This window comes from Medicago truncatula, chromosome 7 (genome assembly GCF_003473485.1).
Source record: "Medicago truncatula cultivar Jemalong A17 chromosome 7, MtrunA17r5.0-ANR, whole genome shotgun sequence".
Lineage (NCBI taxonomy): Eukaryota > Viridiplantae > Streptophyta > Magnoliopsida > Fabales > Fabaceae > Medicago > Medicago truncatula.
Window position 1 is genome coordinate 28,251,775 of NC_053048.1, and position 16,627 is coordinate 28,268,401.

Genomic DNA, 16,627 nt, shown 5'->3' on the forward strand with positions numbered 1-16,627 from the left:
AATTTGTGATGGTTTAACGGTTGTAATCTGTCTCCGTAGGAAGTCAAATAAGAATCATCGTCAGTTGATTGGTTAGTCTTTTAATCAAACATAATTAAAATCATAAAGAAAAAAGGGAACAATTCTTTGAACAGATGATATATCCCATGAACACCGTCGTAATAGTTAATCGATCATCTTAAATTGATTGTTATTTCAGTTTTTTTTTTTTTTTTTCAAAATAATTGAAACCCCCCATTTTATATTATTGCATTCTATTTAGTATTTACAGTGTTCTTATTTGATCATTTTTAAGTCAGAAATTCTCGTGAGGACGACCAAAATTAACTGCCTTGTACTACTCTTTTGTAAATTATTTTTTTGATCGCGCGATAGCGATCAAATTTATTGTATGTTATATATTAGAATGCGATGCTTATCCTGTGGAAAAACATGAATTAGGTATCTAATTCTAAGAAATTAAAAAGCCAAGCAAAGAATGAATAAAAGGAGAAGCCGCATGGTAACAGAGTTAAATTAAAGAACAGTAAAAGCAAATATCCTTTTTCCGTGAATTTTACTTTTCTTGTCCAATGAGTAAAGTGATGGACATTATATACTAGTGAAGATTAGTGATAAAACTCGATTAAATTAAAGAACAGTAAAAGCAAATAATCCTTTTTCCGTGAATTTTACTTTTCTTGTCCATTGAGTAAAGTGATGAACATTAGATGTGTTTGGTTTGCAAAACAGTAAGTACTGGACAAAACAGTACAAGATAGAACAGTACAACACAAGGCAGAACAACACAGAACAAATCTTTTATGGCATTGAGTAATTTTATGTTTTATACGATTTTTGGAGGACAAAATGCTATTTTGGTATTTTAGACAACTTGTACGTGGGACAAAAAGTTGTGTTGTGGTTTGGTGAGGGACAAAAATATGAGTTTTTGTCCTGTCTCTTGCCTCCAGTTTGTCATGTGCCTGAAACAGTTTTACAAATCAAACACTGAACAACTAGAGTTGTTCTGTCATGTCCTTCATTTTTTAGCAAATCAAACGCATCCATATAGTTTTTTCTAAGGACAAAAGTATTGAAGATTAGGGATTAACTCGATTAAAGTGGAGGTGTAAGATTTTTTTTAAGCAAGCATATTTACTTATCTTGTTCATTAGGTAAAGTTTCAAGATCCATGAAAATTTAATGCGCAACACTGAGCCCCTCTATATATAATCCGCATTTTGATTTGTATTTTCATCAAGTTTGAAAAAGATCAATATCCCTTAACCATTATCATATTGAATCAATGATGACATCCCAAACTACCCTTGAAAAAAAAATTGTGGAGCTAGAAAATTCAAAGCAAATACCCCAAAATTCACGACCAAAGATACAAAGGGTGCAAGAGTATCTAAGAAATAGGAAAAACTTTGAGAAGCATTACTCACCCAAGTTAGTGTCAATAGGTCCTATCCATCATGACAATCCAAATCTGAAGACAGGAGAGAAGTACAAGCTTATGTGGGCCGCAAAATACCTCGAGAATATAGGCCGCAATCCACGCGATCTACACAAAAAGATTGCCGATAACATTAATGAACTGAAGGGTCATTTTAGCGATGATGTTTTAACTTTAACCGGCCAGTCTCTTGAAGACTTTGGTAGCCTTGAAGAAAAGCTGTCGTGGATGTTGTTTGTGGATGGATGTTCTTTGCTACATATCTTGGAGAAAGCCAAGCTTCATGTACCAGGGCAAATGAATATTAAGGTTGATCAACTGGTTCTTGTGATGATGGATGTGCTTTTGTTGGAGAATCAACTTCCTTATGAAGTCCTCAAACTATTGTGGAAAGATAGCGACGAGAGTGAATTGATAAAAAGCATGAAGAATTTCCTCAAATGTCATCATTGGGCCACACCAGATAATAAGAGGAACAGGAGGAAGCGACGCAATCAAGAGACTAGCAATATAGTTCCAGACAAAACAGGAAAAGAACAACATAGCGTATTGATAACGAATGAGTCAGAGACACCATCAGAGAAGGAGAAGGACATGGTTCCAAAAAGAAAAGGAGAAGGAGAACATAGTTTATCAATACGAAATGAGTCACAGTTAGAGACACCCTTTCATCTTCTTGATCTTCAGCGTAATATCATCCTCATTACATCTACAACCAAGGTACAACAGAAATATTTGAGAAAAAAGTAAAATTTGTTACTAAATTTTTGTCATTAAAACTTAACGACAAAACTAGAAAAATAATTTTTCCTTTTTCCGTTAGTAAATTTCATCGCTATTTCAACTTTTTTTTATTAGTTTAAGTTTACCTATCATTAATTATCACTATTTCAACTTTTATTAGTTTAAGCATAATTTATATTTGTGGTATACTAACATGTGCCCTTAGTTTGTACTTTCCATATTTTAATTACAAAGTGGAGATAGTGATTAGAGAGGGGTGTGCATAATAGTGATTAGAGGATTAAACTAAATAGTGATAAAGTAACAATTGTTTTAAAATATTTTTTCTTTGCAAAATGTGATATTTTATTACTGCAAGAGAAATGAATTATTGAAATTTTATTGTTATGATCCAATCCATATGTCTGTTTAAAACATAGATTAACAAAGAGAGTTGGAGTCAGAAGAGTTCAGATGAAAAGGTCAAGATGATGACATACCGGAACATACAAGATCTAAGAGCTGTAGGAATAAGACTTAAGTCAAGCAAGACACGAAGGCCAAGAGACATAGATTTCTCCGAAGGATTGTTCGCTGCAGAACTGACTCTTCCTGAGATCGTTGTGGACGACACTTCAGCCGCTACTTTCCTCAACCTGATAGCATATGAGATGTGTCCAGATTTTGACAACGACTACGGGATTTGTTCTTTTGCAGCTTTCATGGACTCGCTTATCGACAATCCTGAAGATGTCAAGTTACTAAGATCAAAAGGGATTTTGCTCAATTCCCTTGGGAGTGATGAGGAAGTTGCTGAACTTTTCAATATCATAAGTACTGACTTGGTACCTAACTCAGAAACATATTTTGAAGTTAGAGCCAAAATACATGATCATTATTGTAATAGATGCAATACATGGATAGCAGAGGGTTTTCACACTTACTTCAGCAATCCTTGGGCCATTATTGCATTCATTGCTGCGTTTACTGCCCTTGTTCTTACTTTCATTCAAACATGGTTTACGGTTAACCCGGCTAGCAAATAAAGGTGGTTCGTTATGGCAATGTTGCTTTCATACAATTAAAAATTCGTAACAAAAATAGGTCGAGTATGTGTTGGTATTGCACCGTGCATAATAATTGTCTTCTGGTAAGGCAAGTAGTGTACTTTACTTCTCTGTGGATTGTTTTGAATTTTTGCGTTAAGTTGGTGTGTCCCTTCATGAGTCTTGACTATGAGTATCTCAGAAATAAAGAGTGCCTTTTCTGTGTTGTTTGTTTGAATTGAAACATGAATTTTCATATTTCTACTATATTGTTGAGATTATGTTGATTTTGTTTAGATGAGTTATTTAATATTTTGCTCATCGACATTGCAATAAGTGAATAGACCAAATGAGCTAATAAGACAAGTATATTATAGAGTATTACTAGACATGGCAACACATGAAGTATTGGTTACAAAATAACGTAACAACGAATAAGTGTGGTCCATAAAAAACGAATATACGTACAGTTAGTGCCATCTTTCTCATTTCCTGTATGTAGTTGATTGTTTTGTTTATTTGCTTATATGTACTCTAGCAGTGCATGTAGATAGTAAAACCGGTGGGAAGATTTCTCTTAGAAAAACATGAACCTGAATCTATTGAGAATAAACTAGAATTGATTAGATGTAGTCAAATTCAAGATTAGTAAAAGCAAAGATCATTTTACTTTTCTTGTCCATTGAGTAAAGTGATGGACATATGAAGAGGACAGGTATAAAAATCGATTAAAGTTGAAGTGTAAGATTATTTTAAGCAAGCATATTTAGTTATCTTGTTCATTAGGTAAAGGTTTGAGAGCATGAAAAACTAAAGCACTATATTGAATTTGAGCCCATATTATATAATACACATTTTGATTTACATTTTCGTTAAGTTTGAAAGATCAATATCTCTCAACCATATGATGGCATCCCAAACTATTAATGAAAAATTTGTGGAGTTACAAAAATCAAAGCAAACACCCCAAAATTCACGACCGAAAATACAAAGGGTGGCAGAGTATCTCAGAAATAGAAAAAACTTTGAGAAGCATTACTCGCCCAAGTTGTTGTCGGTAGGTCCTATCCATCATGACAACACAAATTTGAAGTTAGGAGAGAAGTACAAGCTTATGTGGGCAGCAAAATACATCGAAAACACTGGACACATTCCAGAGGATCTGCACAAAAAGATTGCAGATAACATTGATGAACTGAAGGGTCATTTTGGCGACGATGTTTTAACTTTAACTGGCAAGTCTCTTGAAGGCTTTGGAAGCCTCGAAGAAAAGCTGTCGTGGATGTTGTTCGTGGATGGATGTTCTTTGTTGTATATCTTAGAGAAAGCCAAGCTTGATGAACCTGGGCACATGAATATTAAAGTTGATCAACTGGTTCTTGTGATGATGGATGTGCTTCTGTTGGAGAATCAACTTCCTTACGTAGTACTCAAGCTATTGTGGAAAGATAACGATAGTGAATTGATAAAAAGCATGATGACTTTCCTCGACTGTCATCATTGGGCCACACCAGATGAGTCACAGCCAGATAAGGAGAAGGACATGGTTCCAAAAGGAAAGGGAGAAGGAGAACATAGTGTATCAATAACAAATGAGTCCCAGTTAGAGACACCCACTCATCTTCTTGATCTTCAGCGTAAAATCATCCTCACTACATCTAATTCCAAGGTACAATAGAAATAACAAAAAAATAAGTACTAGAAAAAATTGAAATAACAACAGAAATTACAAACAAACAAAACTATTAGGTTACTAAATTTAAGGGCAGAATAAGAAACAGAGTTTGTTTCATCAGTATATTTCAACTATTTTTATTAGTTTTATGTCTATCTACCATTATCATAATTACAAAGGGGAGGACAGTAATCAGAGGGGTGTACATAATAGTAATTAGAGGATTAAACTAAAATAAAATAATTAATACTGTATAGAAAAGATAAAATAACACCCTTTTCTTGACTTTTGATATTTTTGAGGGGGAAATAACACTTTTTTTAAATATTTTTCCTTTGCTCAAATGTGATTATTATTGCTGCACATAGAAAGTTAAGATTTGAATATTTTTTATTATCATGAGTAAGATGATCCAATTCATTTCTGATTAAAACATAGACTAAAAGCAATGAAGCTAACAACAATAAATGGAGTCAGAAGAATTCAGATGAAAATGTCAAGAAGAATTCAAAGGAAGATGTCAAGATGATGACATACAGGAGCATACAAGATCTAAGAGCAGTCGGAATAAGACTTAAGTCAAGTGCGACACGGAGGCCAACAGACGTAGATTTCTCTGCAGGATGGTTCGCTGCGAAACTGACTCTTCCTGAGATCGTTGTGGACGACACTTCAGCCGCAACTTTCCTCAACCTGATAGCATATGAGATGTGTCCAGATTTTGAGAACGACTACGGAATTTGTTCGTTTGCAGCTTTCATGGACTCACTCATTGACCGTCCTGAAGATGTGAAGGAATTGAGATCAAAAGGGATTTTGCTCAATTCCCTTGGGAGTGATGAGGAAGTTGCCGATTTTTTCAATATCATAAGTACTGACTTGGTACCTAATACAAAAATATATTTTGAAGTCAGAGAAAAAATACATGAGCATTACTGTAATAAATGCAAGACTTGGATAGCGCTGGGTTTTCACACTTACTTCAGTAATCCTTGGGCCATTATTGCATTCCTTGCTGCGTTTATCGCCCTTGCTCTAACTTTCATTCAAACATGGTTTGCGGTTGACCCGGCTTGCTAGTAAAGGTGGTTTGTTATGGCAATGTTGCTTTTGTACGATTAAATTATGTTACAAAAATAGGTCAAGTGTGTGTTGGCATTGCACCGTAATAATTGTCTTCTGGTAAGGCAATTAGTGCACTTCAACTCTCTAAGAATTGTGTTGAAAATTTTTTAAAATTTTTTGGGTTAAGTTGGTGTGTCCCTTGAGTATCTCATAAATGATGAGTGCCTTTTTTCTTTGTTCTGTCTGTTTGAATCGAAACACGAATTTGTTTGAATTAAAGAAGTTTTCATATTCATTTCAATCTCTTCAATGCTATAAAAGTATAAATTCCACAGATTACAGGTCCTGCTAGTACACCAAATACGTGCTAAATGACAGGACTTGTAACAATTCATCATGCATTCATAAAAATAAGATAAATTTATTTCTTATACCACCCATTTCAGTTCATTTTACCCTCAACAAATATTTGAACATGTCCAATCGTGGAAAAGTCATTCAAAATCATAAGATCACCGAAGTTGACTTGATGCACCTGGTCGGTATTCTCCAATTCCTAGTAGGTCCTGTAAAAGTATCAACATGTTACGATTAACTGATGGTCTTGGTTTGAATACAAAATACGTGCTAAATCCTCTTTTGTCTTGGTCATTGCAAACAATATCAAAGTCAATGACAACTCCAAATCCTCTTTTAGTTTGGTCGTTGCAAAATCCTAAAGTCGTTGATCACGCTAAATTCTCTTTTAGTTTGATCATCGCAAATATAAATATGAATACAATCAAACTCCCGCAATAAGTTTTTGCACAATCAATTTATTTTGCTCGCATTTATCACAACAAAACATTTAAATTAAAATCAACAAAAAAAACATTTTCTGACCCAAAACTACGTAGCTTTGAATTTTCAATCGCACTCAAAGATACGTCGGAGCAAGAGACCACTTTTTCAATAATTGCTCCTACGGAAGAAGCAGAGAACGGTGCACTAGCACCAACTCCGGTGAGTTTCCTGCTGGGTTAAGGGTTCTTGTCGTTGATGATGACGTTACTGCGTTGAAGATAATTGAGCATATGTCTCTTCGCTGTCATTATAAAGGTTAGCTTTTTCATTTCTCCAAATAATTTTGTAAAGTTAGTATTGTTAACTGTTAAGTCAAATTCACGTTTTTATCCTCAAGCGAGTGCTTAGTGTTTGTTATCTCCATTCTCCAAAAATAGCACTGTTTTTAATGTTGTTTTTGTTTTTTTATTGCTCGTGTCCCTTTGGGTGTCTCAAAAAATGTCCCTTTGTATTGTTACAGTTTGAAATTGAATATTTTATGTTAATCCCAAGGAGTTAAAAGCCAAGATAGAAGTACCCAAAAAAAAAAACAAAAAAAGAAATAGAAGGAGAAGCTGCATGGCACACATGATTAAATTCTAGAACAGTAAAAGCAAAGATCCTTTTTCCATGAATTTTACTTTAGCAGTGAAGAGGACAGGTATAAAAATTGATTAAAGTTGAAGTGTAAGATTTTGTTTTAAGCAAGCATATTTACTTATCTTGTTCATTAGGTAAAGGTTTGAGAGCATGAAAATCTAAAGCACTATATTGAATTTGAGCCCATATTAAAAGGAGAAGCCGCATGGCACACATGATTAAATTCTAGAACAGTAAAAGCAAATATCCCTTTTCCATGAATTTTACTTTTCTTCTCCATTGAGTTAACTGGTGGACGTGTAGTTCGTTCCGAGAACAAGTTACTTTAGCAGTGAAGAGGACAGGTATAAAAATCAATTAAAGTGGAAGTGTAATATTTTAAGCAAGCATATTTACTTATCTTGTTCAGTAGGTAAAGGTTTGAAAGCATGAAAATCTAAAGCACTACACTGAGCCCATATTATATTATATATGCATTAGGTAAAAGTTTCAACCATTATTATATTGAATGAATGATGGCATCCCAACCTACCCTTGAAAGAAAAGTTGTGGAGCTACAAAGGTACATAGATACAAATCCAACACCCCCAAGTTCAAAACCAAAGATACAAAGGGTGGCAGAGTATCTCAGAAAGAGAGAAAATTTTGAGAAGCATTACATCCCAAGGTTTGTATCAATAGGTCCCATCCATCATGGCAGTACAGATCTGGAGTTAGGAGAGAAGTACAAGCTTATGTGGGCAGCAGAATACATCAAAAAAACTGAAAGCATTCTGAAAGATCTGCACAAAAAGATTGCCGATAACATTGATACGCTGAAGGATCGTTTTAGCGATGATGTTTTAACTTTAACCCGCAAGTCTCTTGACGGCTTTGGTAGCCTCGAAGAAAAGCTGTCATGGATATTGTTCGTGGATGGATGTTCTTTGTTGCATATCTTGGAGAAATGGAAGCATTTTGAACAAGAGCACATGACTATTGTGATGATGGATGTGCTTTTGTTGGAGAATCAACTGCCTTATGAAGTACTCAAGCTATTGTGGAAAGACGACAACCAGAGTGCATTAATAGAAAGCATGACGAATTTCTTCAACTATCTTCATTTGAAACGAGATGATCCACGGTTAGAGAAGGAGAAGAAAGGAGAAGGACAACATAGTGTATCAATGCCAGATGAGTCACTGTTAGAGCCACCCAATCATCTTCTTGATCTGCATCGTAAAATGATCCTCACTGCATCTAATTCCAAGGTACAATAGATTCAACAATAAAAAGTACTAAAACAAATAGAAATAACAAAAGAAATTAGAGACAAAAATATTTGGTTACTAAATTAAGGACAGAATTAGAAACGGAGTTTGTTTTTTTCGGTTTCTAAATATTCTTTCCTTTACAAAATGTGATATTTATTATTTTACAGAGGAAGTATAATTTTGAATTTTTTTTTATTATCTTAAGTAAGATGATCCAATCCATTTTTTATTACAACATAGACTAAAGAAAATAAATGGAGTCAGGAGCTTATTCTAAGAATAAAGTCATGGAAATGGCCATGGGAGCTTTGTGGAAAACTACACAGATGGATTGGGATGAATTCAGAGCGACCTTCCGAATTGAGGACGATGAATTCAGAGCGACCTTCCGAATTGAGGACGATGAATTCAGAGCGACCTTCCGAATTGAGGACACACAGGAACATACAAGATCTAAAAGCTGTAGGAATAAGACTTAAGTCAAGCAATACACCAAGCCCAAAAGACATACATTTCTCCGATGGATGGTTCACTGCAGAACTGACTCTTCCTATGATCATTGTGACCGACAGTTCAGCCTCTACTTTCTTCAACCTGACAGCATATGAGATGTGTCCAGATTTTGAGAACAAATACGAAATTTGTTCTTTTGTAGTTTTCATGGAGTCACTCATCGACCATCCTGAAGATGTGAAGGAATTGAGATCAAAAGGGATTTTGCGCAATAAACTTGGGAGTGATGAGGAAGTTGCCCATCTTTTCAATATCATAAGTACCGACTTGAGAAAAAGTGGAACATATAATAAAGTTTCAGAAAACATACATAAGCATTACCGTAATAAATACAAGAATTGGATAGCGCAGCGTTTTCACACTCACTTCAGCAATCCTTGGGCCATTACTGCATTCCTTGCTGCGTTTATCGCCCTTGCTCTTACTTTCATTCAGACATGGTTTACGGTTAACCCACCAAGAAAATAAAGGTGGTTTGTTATGACACTCATCACATCTCTGGATTTTAATAGGTTGTGTTTTTAACAAATAAATTGTGTTAAGTTTGTGTGTACGTCTTAACTATGAGTATTTAAAAAAGAATGTCTTTATATTTCTGCTGTGTGTTTGAATTGAAACATGAATAAATTAATGGATATTCTCATAGATGATCTACGTGTTTCTATATTGTTGAGATTATGTTGATTTTGTTTAGATGAGTTATTTAATATTGTGTTCATCGACATAGTAATGAGTGAATAGAACAAATGAGTTAATAAGACAAGTATATATTATAGGGTATTCATAGACATAACAACGCACAAAGTATTCGTTTACAGAAATAACTTAACAACAAAATTCAACTCAAATCTAATCATTTCCTATGAAAATGACAAACTTGATGAATAATTTATTTATCACATGCATTTTTTTTAAGGATTGTGTTGAATATTTTTATGAATTTTTGGGTTAAGTTGGTGTGTCCCTTCTTGAGTATCGCATAAATGATGAGTGCTTTGTTTTGTCTGTTTGAATTGAAACATGAATTGTCATATTTCAAGTGTATTTCAATGAACTTCTGTTGAATTGTGTTATTTCAGAACTGTTATTTCAACAAATGAACTGTTAGTCTATTATATGTATTATTTTATAACTGTTATTTCTGAGTTTGACAGAAATTACGCTTTGGCTAGTGTGAAAATCTACAGATGATATTTGTTATGTATTTCATTGTTATATCCCTTCGTAACTGATCATTATCCATCGATTAAATATTTCAATTTCAAAGTTGAGGTACCGAAGAGGGATAATCTATCAAGTAATTGTTTATTTAATCGATTAAAGATGCCATTTCTGTAAAAATATAAAGACGTTTTCATATTCATTTCAATCTCTTCAATGCTATAAAAGTATAAATTCCACAGATTACAGGTCCTGCTAGTACACCAAATACGTGCTAAATGACAGGACTTGTAACAATTCATCATGCATTCATAAAAATAAGATAAATTTATTTCTTATACCACCCATTTCAGTTCATTTTACCCTCAACAAATATTTGAACATGTTCAATCGTGGCAAAGTCATTCAAAATCATAATATCACCGAAGTTGACTTGATGCACCTGGTCGGTATTCTCCAATTCCTAGTAGGTCCTGTAAAAGTATCAACATGTTACGATTAACTGATGGTCTTGGTTTGAATACAAAATAATTCGTAACTTTGCATGTTTAAAACAGAATTTTTCAAATATTTTTTTTTTGTTGAGATATATCTGTTTATGACTGTACTTCTATTCTCTTTCAAACTCAATAGGACTGTTAAAAATGATCATTTTAGGTTGGAATACAGGCTTTCAATTGCAATTGTTCAATTTATTTATGATAAAATAACTAATCTTGGGGAACTCCTACACAAAATCAATTTAAGAACAAGAATTAAAAGGTAGTATTCCTTTTTGTATTGGAATTTACATCGTAATTTCAAATATATGGAACCAAAAGAAGAAGAGAAAACATCAACAGACTTTTATGGACATAATCCACCAAAGCCTTTTATGGAAATGTCATTTTTTTTAATAAAGCCTCTTAAGAGAAAAAGCTTCTAGTCTGATAGAGCTTAGCCAAAATCGTGCTGAAATGAAGAAAACGACAAAGTACTATGGAGATGACCCAATCAGCTTAGATACTCTTGGCCAAGTGCACAATTGTGTAAAATAAGATACATATTAGAAGGACAGGAATATGGAAGCTGCCCTAACCTGATGTGAGGAATAAGCAGCTAAAGCCTATTGAATTTTGATAATATGATATACTTGACAAGATTTATTTTTGGTTGATGATAAAATTAAAAAAAGCAAAATATGATAATATGACATACTTGACAAGCTTTATTTTTGGCCCTAGTCTCCGCTGTGCTTGGAACATCATGATTTGGTTTCTGAAATCTCTTTTCACGTCGATCACAAGAGCCCCATCCATCTGAGAACCTGCCACCCCTGTTGTAGCAAACAAAATCAATGGCAACTTCAGATTATAGTGGTGAGAAAAAAGATCATTTGAATGAAAAGTTAATAAACGAGAAACATACTGCATGTGTGCACGAATCACAAACTCGGCACGCTGAACATTGCGATCTCCATCAAACTCAATACTCTTGTCTCTAATTTCATAAGAAATATTGAAGTAACAAGAAATCTTTCTCCAGCCTATAAGAAACACATGCACCAAATTACATCTGTCTAATTTTAACAGTTCAGAAAGAAGATATATACTTTGTAATTAACCTGTCTTTTTAATGTAAGGATTCCCCGAAATCAAAGTGTAATCAGTTTTCTCCAAAATCTGTCCATTGAACGCACAACAAAGTATTAATCATTAGTTAAATTCGTAAGCGAAATCAAATAATTGCATCACAGGAACTCTTGTATCTTCATATACTTGCATAATCAACTGCGGAGACTGTAGATACTGTTGTGTTATTATATCTACAACACAGGCTACAGTGTATCCAGACTTAGTATCTGCAGGTATACCTCTGGTTACAAGTACTATTTAAAAAAGATATTAAAAGAATATCAAAGAATAAGACCTTGAATTTATGCAGAGATGAGAGAAGGGCCGGTCCGACTAAGTTATGGAAATCAGGAAAACATGTTTTCAATTAGCTAGAACAAATCAAATAGATAAAGTTTATATCATGAAGTAATTTGTTAATGATATAAGTAAAAATAATTTTAAAGTTGAAAATTTTCACAAATTATGGTAGTATAGCTAGTGTTGTAGGCTACAAGCTAAAATTTGCTTAGGATTACAGTCTATTTTTGTTATGATCAGTTAATGTGAGAGTGTAAATGTGGCTTCTCTTTCTTTTTAAGTCATTAATTGATGAGTTTAATGGCATACACAATCAATGTGAACCAGTTTTACACTAATAATGTTCAATTAAAACCACCATTTTTTATGTCACACGACTCACATCACATCATCAATTTGAAATAAAGCAATGTAGCATAATCGGAGATTTTCAATGAATATCAGTATAAAACAGTTATTCGACAAAATGCAATGGTTGCGCTGGTTTAACAAAGTGTCTTTCGTAACAATTAGCATTATTCACTACATGCAGTACTCGAGCTTGTACCAGACGGTTCAGATATCAATGTAGGAACTTTTAAATCTGAACCGTCTGATTTTAATCAAACTGCTCAAAACTGCTGACGGCAGCTTAACAGCACGGGGGTGACTGCACTCGATCCATTTCCCGTGATAATAAGCACCACTCTAATGATTAAAAAATATACATACAGAGAGAAAAATAAATTTATCAAAGTTCATAACCTTATTCACATTTCATTTTTATATTCACATCAATCAAAATTATTAAGCATATTTAATTGAATAATTTGAATCTATAATCAAAATTCGAGAAATTAATTACCGCCATAGCTGCATTCTGATACTCCTTAAACAACGAAACCGTTGGAAACATTCCATACAAGCTATGCCTCATTCCATTCTCCTTCTCTTCATGATCATTTCTCCCGAAACACCGCGGCGAAACCTCTGTGGTATAACTACTACTAATCTCCTTCACTTCATTCATCTTCCCGATCTCCGGTGACGAATAAACCTTCGCCACCGCCAACGGCAACGGCGATGGTGTTGGTGTTGGCGTTGGCAATCTCTGCACGGTTCGAACCACAGCAAGCGGACTCGTTTCACAAGAATCCGAACCTGAACCAGAGATTCTCGCGATCTTTCGCGGTGGTCGGTAAGGCCAGGGATCTTGAACAACTTCGCCGCTGTCGGTGGAGTAACGCGGGAACTTTGACGGTGGTGAAGGTTTTGAGATCGGAGAAGGTGATTGATGGTATTTGTTTGCGAGAGGTTTTTGCTTTGAGGAGGAATGTGAGACGGAGGCGGAGGCGGAGGCGGAATCGATCATCGCCCATAATGCGGCGTCGTCGAGGTCTTTGTCTTCAACGACGACCGGGTAGGTTATGGGTGATGACATTTATGGAGAAGTAGGGTTTTGAATTGGAAAAATCTGAAATGAAGGTGAAATGTGAAGAGAGAACGCGGGTAAATGGGGTTTGAATTTATGTTGAAATGAAAACGACGTCGTGTTGTTTTCGTATCCGTTGATTGCTCTTGTTGAAAGTGGTGGACTAGGATCAGCTGCGGTTGAAAAATGGCACGTTTACACACAATTTTCTATTTAGGCCGTTGGATCTTTATTGGATGGTCTAGATTATAAGTTTGTGGAACTATTGTCTTGTGACATAAGTTCATCCAACTATTGAGATTAATTGTACTGTCATAAGAAATATAGCCATATGGGTATGTCTGTCTGAATAACAATTCAGAACCAGTCATTAGATAAGTAATATCATAATGCAATTTACCATATTTTGTTTTTTTAGTGGAAATTTTCCATATTTTGTTTCAAAAATCAAAATAAATTGAGACATAGTTAGAACCTTACAAATACTTTTATATAGGTGTCTAAAAAAAAAATCAAATCAAAATTCAATTTCTAGATGGAAATTTCCTTTGTTTTGTTTTTTTTTTTTTTTTTTTTTTGGTTTTTGACGCTTTAAAAAATTATAATTAATTTATTATTGATTGGAAAATTCTAATTTTATGTTGAATATCATATTTTTACGTTTTAGAGATGAGAGCCAAAAATCATGAACAAATTCAATGTTTACGTCGCTTTTTATAGGTCAAAAATAGGAAGAATCTCAAATTACACAAGTAGAATCAGTGTTTTTTATTATATGATCATTTTGCAGACTTTGCGTATATTATAGTGTCAATTTAGGGTAATGTTAACTGATGTCTCTAAGACATTGTTAAGGAAGCAAATATAGCAATATGACATTGAAACTTGTGTAGTCAACTCATTAAATGTCTAAAAACTATTAATTTTAAATTAAAACTTTTTTCTAGTTTCCTTAACTCGTGCTCCGGGGCACCGATTAACATGACCCTTAAATAATTAACCCTTTGTCACAAATAATTATGGTTTGTTATAATAAATCTGGTATAACTTTGTTACATTGTATATGACTATTTGTTGCGTGATCTTGTATGTAATGTTATTCTGCTAATGAGAATGTTAAACAGTGCCGCGGGGGCTTTGGTTAAGCACCAAAAGAAGTAATTTTTATTAAGAAGTAATGTAATTATTACTTAATGAAAAATGACAGTTTATAATTCCAAGACATAAATTCTATTTTTGGATTTCTTAACCCGTGCCTCAGGAGCGACGGTTAACAAGACCCTTCAGCTAAACCATATTTTGTTACAATTGACACTATTAAGAACAATAAAGGACAATAAAAATAAATTAACTAAAGAAAATAAAATAACATTTTGATTCATTGAATGTCTTGCATAATGTGTCAAAGAAAATACCCTTCGGCAGTTAACTGCTGTCGGTTTTTTTAATTCCTCGTCAGTTAACTGCCGATAAGCTGTTCCATCATATGAAATAGCCAGCTGCTCCCTCTACTCACTATTTCATCAACTTTCCTTCCTCTTCCATCAAAACATCCAAAATCCAATAATTTTTTTTTGCAAATCTTGCCCCAAATTCAGTGAAGCATCACTCCTATGAGGTATCAACATATTTTTGACGTAAAAAAAACAGGTATTGTTGCTTTTATTGTGTTTATTTTGAACTAATTTTGGGTTTTTTACTGTCTTTTTTCGCAAAACACTGACATGGGGTCCTCCGCAGTTAACCGTCGAGGAAATATGGCAGAATACGCATGCTACCGCCTTTTTTCAAAAAAAAATTTGCTTATTTTTTATTTTATTTTTAATTCATTATGACATTGATGTTTACGAATTATTTAGTTGTTAATTCATAGTTTTGTGTTGTTTAATTATAGTAATGGTTGAGAACGCGGAAGATGGTCTGGGAGAGACAAAATCAAATTTTGTCGAAAAATCTGGAGATGTCAAACATCCTAAGGTAGAAGTCAAACCAAATATTGATGGAGCTTCCGTCCATGTTGAAGCTTCATTATATGTTGACTCCGGTATCCTCCCACTTCATGCCAACGAAGTTGACACGGCTAGGTTTTTCCCGACGACGTTAAATGAAAAGATAGGGATGACTTGCTTAATTGGGTACATCGTCAAGAAAATAAGGCAGAATTTACAATTGTTACACAAAGATCAAATTTGATCAATCCAATAGTACGACTAGTGTGTGAAAGGAGTGGAGCTCACAAAGTGCCGGAAAAAAAAAAAGAAAAAAAAAACGAAGCATGAGACAACGGGCTCAAGAAAATGTGGGTGCATGTTCATGGTTAGTGGATATCTTAGTAGGAAAACAAAGCAATGGAGATTGAACATTGTTAATGGAGTTCACAACCATGCGATGGAGTCGGCTTTAGAAGGACACATGTTTGTCGGTAGATTAAAGGAGGATAACAAGAAAATTATACGTGACTTAATCAAGAGCAAGGTGCATCCAAAAAATATTTTTATAAAGGGAACTCCCAAATGATATTTATCACTTCCACCTCAGACTATCTAAAATAACCTCAAGATAACTTAAGTTACGTTCCGAAAAGTCAACGTGAGTTAATTCAGATTGATTTTAGGCAAGTTAAGAGACCATCAATTCTTCATAAATATGCTATTTTATCAAAACTCCAAACGTACAATATGTTATGCTCATTTTTTTAAAAGAATGTCATGTCTTAAAAATATCAATTCATTCATGATCCAAAATAAATCAACACTAAAAATACACCAATACTTAACAAGACACTCAAATTATTTTTCTCTATTTAACCTGGTATACTTTTTCTTATAATATATGTAAAATAAACAAAAAATTCTCTTATAATAAAACAAAGGAAGTAGTACAATATTTATTAATCAAAACATAATTAACTTTTCGTATATATGGTCCAGAGGAATTCAAACAAAAAGTTGATAACATTTACTCCTTCGAACATCACGACCACATAGTCGTCAGATTTTACTAG

General features: G+C 33.9%; 4 protein-coding genes across 5 annotated transcripts; 3 read left to right on the plus strand and 1 right to left on the minus strand.

Moving 5' to 3' along the window:
• Positions 1-1,228: 1,228 nt before the first annotated feature.
• LOC11426236 (UPF0481 protein At3g47200) lies at positions 1,229-3,448 on the plus strand. The gene is made up of 2 exons (XM_003622980.4): positions 1,229-2,161; positions 2,605-3,448. Exons 1-2 carry the CDS (start codon positions 1,289-1,291, stop codon positions 3,208-3,210), a joined length of 1,479 nt encoding a protein of 492 aa, XP_003623028.1. The 5' UTR covers positions 1,229-1,288; the 3' UTR covers positions 3,211-3,448.
• A 571-nt stretch (positions 3,449-4,019) lies between these two features.
• Positions 4,020-6,186, plus strand: LOC11426237 (uncharacterized). Its single transcript, XM_003622981.4, has 2 exons — positions 4,020-4,879; positions 5,324-6,186. Exons 1-2 carry the CDS (start codon positions 4,115-4,117, stop codon positions 5,963-5,965), a joined length of 1,407 nt encoding a protein of 468 aa, XP_003623029.2. The 5' UTR covers positions 4,020-4,114; the 3' UTR covers positions 5,966-6,186.
• Positions 6,187-7,780: 1,594 nt separating this feature from the next.
• On the plus strand, positions 7,781-9,802 carry LOC11409361 (UPF0481 protein At3g47200). 2 transcript variants are annotated; one of them, XM_024769407.2, is made up of 2 exons: positions 7,781-8,622; positions 8,890-9,802. In XM_024769407.2, the coding sequence occupies exons 1-2, from the start codon at positions 7,885-7,887 to the stop codon at positions 9,604-9,606; spliced, it is 1,455 nt and encodes a 484-aa protein (XP_024625175.1). In that variant the 5' UTR covers positions 7,781-7,884; the 3' UTR covers positions 9,607-9,802. The 2 variants fall into 2 exon arrangements, with proteins under 2 accessions (XP_024625175.1, XP_003623030.2); XM_003622982.4 differs by having other exon boundaries at positions 7,783-8,622; positions 8,866-9,802.
• A 662-nt stretch (positions 9,803-10,464) lies between these two features.
• On the minus strand, positions 10,465-13,705 carry LOC11408555 (uncharacterized). Its single transcript, XM_003622983.4, has 5 exons — positions 13,057-13,705; positions 11,903-11,960; positions 11,707-11,824; positions 11,497-11,614; positions 10,465-10,772 (listed from the first exon to the last, which is right to left on the minus strand). The coding sequence occupies exons 1-5, from the start codon at positions 13,630-13,632 to the stop codon at positions 10,719-10,721; spliced, it is 924 nt and encodes a 307-aa protein (XP_003623031.2). The 5' UTR covers positions 13,633-13,705; the 3' UTR covers positions 10,465-10,718.
• Between the last annotated feature and the right edge of the window lie 2,922 nt (positions 13,706-16,627).